Consider the following 4532-nt stretch of genomic DNA (forward strand, 5'->3'; position numbering starts at 1 on the left):
TCATTTCTACTGTTTCATCATCTCTCTGCATTCTCAAAACGCTATGAGTTTTCTCTGCAAACCCACAACGCTTCTCAGCTCCCTCAATCTCCAACTCCCTTCAACGCTCATCTGATCATCGAAAGGTACCTCTTTTACTTCTTCTGTTGATACTTGCTGCATTTTAACCGATTCGCATCATCCATTATCTGTCTGGTGCATACGTTGTGGGTTGTTTCCTCTTCTTCTTCCCTCTCGTAACTTAGGGTTTCGTCTTCCATTACATTCATCACAACGAACTCCCGTTCGTTCGTTCTCCATTCTTCGTCCACAATCGAGTCGATCTCTGTAACCTTTGTTCATCCTTTTCCCTTTTTCCTTTGCAGTTCCCGCGATGGCTCGTACGAAAACCACCGCGAATCCTCCTCCTTCATCATGAAACCCTCCACCCCAAGCGCATAACTTACCACGAGCATCTGATGCTCCTTCTTCCCAGGCTGAGAGGCCTGCAACCTCTCACCCCAATCTCGCTCAGGCAACTCCACCAGTCGCCAGAGGAGCCTCCGTTGCCACACAAGACTACAAGAAGCTTTATCCGTGGGCCACCTCAGCTCTGTTGAAAGAAACCTCTTCCATAAACACAACATTGGGCGTGCACCGACTAAGGAAAGGGGACCAATCTGATCTTTCATTCCATAAGGAGCATGACAGCAAAATGGCCGTGCTGCCCTGCCACCAGGATGAACCAATCTGTGCTGACGATAAAGCGAGCAACGGCGAGTTGTTCTGCTTTCTCTACGCTACGTTCTTCAAGAAGGTGAAGCTCCGACTTCCCTTCACTCGCTTCGAGAGGGAATTACTAACTGAGCTCGACATCGCCCCCGCCCAGCTTCACCCCAACAGCTGGGCGTTCGTAAGGGTGTTCCAGATCATGTGCGCACACCTGGGACTGCCAGTTTCGGTTGACGTTTTCCTCTTCCTCTTTGAAGCTAAGAATCCAGGAGACCGCCTCTGGATTAGCCTGAACGGGATCGCTGGGAGGTCAATTCTCTCCATCTTCCAGCAATCTTACAAAGATTGGAAAGGAAAATTCGTGAAGGTGTGCGCCAACGACCAAGATCCTTCCCTGCTCGACGGCTTCCCCTTGTACTGGGTGCACAAGGGGAACAAAGACGCCAAAGAGAGCTTTAGGAGGCCCAGAAGTCCCGACAACATGGGCGAGCTAGACAAAGATCTATGCCTTTTCTGGAAGAAAGTAGCAACCGCCAACATCACCTTTCCCACCTCCGCAATAATCTCCTTCGAGTTCCTCGAGGACCAACTCGAAGCTCACATAGGTTAGCACTTACCTCGACATTTAGGTTTTCGTCTTGTGTTGGAACTTATTGCGCATCTCTGTTATCTACCATCGGGCGTCCTGCTTGTTGCACACTGGACTTGGCTTTTAATTCATGCGCCATTTGTTTGCATCATTCGCACACGTACTCGTATATTTTGCTTTTGCTTTTGTGCTTACTTGTATATTTTTACCCTGTGCATACCTCATGTTGGGCAAAGGCAAATTAGCTGAACTGAGGGCGCTCGCCCGAACTCATAAGTTGGCGACGGGTTCCCAAACCGTGCCCAACTCGGTGGTGGAGATCGCCGCTGCCCAGGGTAGATTGCCTCCTCAAGGCCCAGCTCCTCCAGAGACACTGCCCAACCCTCAACGAAAAAAGCTCATCTTAAGGAAACCAAAGAGGAAGACTCCTCAAGTGGTTCAAGAAGATGAGGATGAGGATGATGAGGCTACTGAGGATGACCTTGTCACCAAAAGGAAAAGGGTGGCACCTTCTTCACCACCCGCTCTCCCAACACCAACACCGCCCTCTCCCCCAGCTCCAACACCGCCGGTCCAAGCAACACCCTTGGCCGTCGCGCTTCCTGCGGTTGAAGGTAACGAGCCCAACTTCATGGAGAACCCTCCTAGTGCCTCCACGCCGTTCGTATCTGCTGGAGAGGGTCCTCCTTCAACCGCCTCAATTGCTGAAGCCGCACCAGGTGGGGATGAAGGCGCTCACAACTCACCGATACTCATAACCGAGTCCCCCACTTCACCACCACGCCAGGAAGCCCCCCTGCTCAACCAATTCAAGAGGGTGGTGGTGAGAGTCAGCACCAGGCTCCTTCAGCACCTCCACCAACAGCAGCTGCAAGCCTTCCCCCCTTGGTCAAAGAAGTCTGGGGGCCTTTCACAGCTAAGCTAAAGATGATGGCAGAGGACCTTCCCTCAATCATAACAAAGGCTATGAAGAGCTCCAACAAAAAACTTCAGGACGAGATCTCTACACTCCAGGAGGAGAATCGCCTGATAAGGATCGAGGCGGAAAAGCTGTCTTGCAACCTGATGATGGCAGAGATCGATCACTCAAGGGTGGAGGACGCCATGAGTGCTGAGTTGAGGGTTCCGCGCAAGGAGGCCTCCGATCTGCGCCAGAAACTGCACCTCCTAGCTCAAGAGAAAATCGAGCTGGAGAGCAAGTTGGTTCCCTATAGGCTTAAGGTGGCCAACTTGGAGGCATCGATGAAAGCGGATGCAGCCAAGGTAGAGAACCTTGAAAAGAGGTCGGCTGACCGGGAGGTTCTCCTTGGAAAGGTCGAGAAGGAGAGGGACGACGCCGTGGACGAGCTCGCCAAGGCTCGAGAGGAAAACGAGAAAATTGCTGCAGAGCTGGCCCAGGCGCGGGACGAAGGCAAGAAGGTTGCTAACGACCTTGCTCAGGCTCATGGGGAAACTGAAGAAACGAGCTGACAAGCTGAAGCAGCAAACCGAGGGGCTCAAACAACATAACGAAGAGCTCGAACTAAGCTTCGCCCAAGTCCTTGCCGCCGGATTCAACGCCGCCCTGAAGCAAGTCGCCTGCCAGTACCCCGAGCTCGACCTCTCCATGGTGTCGATATGTAATGAAGTGGTGGATGGGAAGATCGTACCTTCTGAAGATTAGTCGTCTCCCTCCATCACTTATTCCCTGGAAACTAATGCCTGTTCCTTTTTGCACAAACTTTACCTGTAATAACTTTTTCTTTTCTTCTTATGCATTCGAACTGATACTACCTTTATTATAACTTCTCCCGCTTCTGCACATGGTCTCTCTGTTTACTTTGCTTTTCCTTGTAGAAACCGCTTAAACAAATTAACTTAGCGATTCTGCGGGCTCAATCGTTTACTTACTGCTTCAAACTCGAGCAATCTATCAACTCTCAAACGATGGCATTTCAATAACTTGTGAACTTAAGGCAACGAACTTCAGCGTGAAACTACTTACTAAACAGCAAGTTTCAATCCAACTGATAGTTTAAGATATAGTTCACCTGATCTGCTCCATCGAAATGGGCCCTTACTCTTGCCATCGCCTGGACTTCTTCTGATCGCCATAGGGTCCCGGCGATGTAAGCTTCCTTTTGCCTTCATAACTTGGCTATTGTTCCCTCATCTGGGGGTAGAGGCGCCTTTCGGATCCTTCTCTACCTCCCTGAGTTTCAGAACAATAAGCCGGATAGCTAGGCGTTCTCTTTGAACCTACCTTAGCCATCCTTTAAACTTCTTCCACCCTCCACACCATACCTGAACTCGTTCGAGATGAAAAGGATTTTATCTTGCCTGAACTCGCTCGACGGCGAGAAGGTCTTTATCTTTCCTGAACTCGCTCGACGGCGAGAAGGTCTTTATCTTGCCTGAACTCGCTCGACGGCGAGAAGGTCTTTATCTTGCCTGAACTCGCTCGACGGCGAGAAGGTCTTTATCTTGCCTGAACTCGCTCGACGGCGAGAAGGTCTTTATCTGGTGCCTCTACTTTGCCCAGGGATTACATCTCCTCTTCCCTGGATGCACTGAGGACTTTTAACTCGTTCTCCTGCACTCGCTCAAAGTAGAGGAGAACTTTAATCTCTTTCTCGCCCCAGGACGCGCGAGGGCGTTGAGGTCTTTTAAACGTTGCTGGTGCCTCCGATCGCCGAAAGACGATGAGGACTTTTAACTTTAACTGATGCCACCAATCGCCAAAAAGCGATGGGGACTTTAAAACTTTCAGAAAGCATGCAGCATAACTTCAAACTTGCCTTAAATCACATACGAGTGACAAGGTCTTTTTCTAAAGCTTTCAAAACAAAAAGCATGCAATCTTAGAAACTTTAAACTTTGAAAACTCTTCTTTATTGGGTGGCCTCATTAAAAACCCTCCTTAGGGAAAAAAGAGTGCCCCCTTCAAACTGTTTTAACAGAAAGCTTGCAAATCTCTTCGTGTTTGTTTTTACTTACAAAGCTTCAATTGTAATCTAACTTGAGGTGTGTGGCGTTCCAAGTGCGAGGAATCGCCCCTCCTTCCAATGTTTCTAAGCGGTAGGCGCCGTTCCCGAGCGCCTCGGTTATTCTGAACGGTCCCGTCCACTTAGGCGACAACTTGTTTTCCATCTCGTACTGGTGGGCCTTCCTCATCACCAGGTCGCCTTCTTTAAACTGCCTCGGCATCACCTTCGAGTTATACCTTCGTTCAATCCTCCTTTTCACTGCCTCG

At 49.9% G+C, this 4532-nt stretch overlaps 2 protein-coding genes across 2 annotated transcripts; both read left to right on the top strand.

Annotated features, from left to right (window-relative positions):
• The first annotated feature begins 1523 nt into the window (after positions 1-1523).
• LOC137815708 (uncharacterized) lies at positions 1524-2225 on the top strand. Its single transcript, XM_068618821.1, has one exon. The coding sequence runs from the start codon at positions 1524-1526 to the stop codon at positions 2223-2225; it is 702 nt and encodes a 233-aa protein (XP_068474922.1).
• Positions 2226-2230: 5 nt separating this feature from the next.
• Positions 2231-2770, top strand: LOC137815709 (filament-like plant protein 1). Its single transcript, XM_068618822.1, has one exon. The coding sequence runs from the start codon at positions 2231-2233 to the stop codon at positions 2768-2770; it is 540 nt and encodes a 179-aa protein (XP_068474923.1).
• Positions 2771-4532: the final 1762 nt, after the last annotated feature.

Source organism: Phaseolus vulgaris, chromosome 1, assembly GCF_000499845.2.
Source record: "Phaseolus vulgaris cultivar G19833 chromosome 1, P. vulgaris v2.0, whole genome shotgun sequence".
Classification (NCBI taxonomy): Eukaryota; Viridiplantae; Streptophyta; class Magnoliopsida; order Fabales; family Fabaceae; genus Phaseolus; species Phaseolus vulgaris.

What these genes read in the sequence shown, in the direction of transcription:
- LOC137815708 (XM_068618821.1), top strand. Translation starts at nt 1,524, where the DNA reads ATGTTGGGCAAAGGCAAATTAGCTGAACTGAGGGCGCTCGCCCGAACT.
- LOC137815709 (XM_068618822.1), top strand. Translation starts at nt 2,231, where the DNA reads ATGGCAGAGGACCTTCCCTCAATCATAACAAAGGCTATGAAGAGCTCC.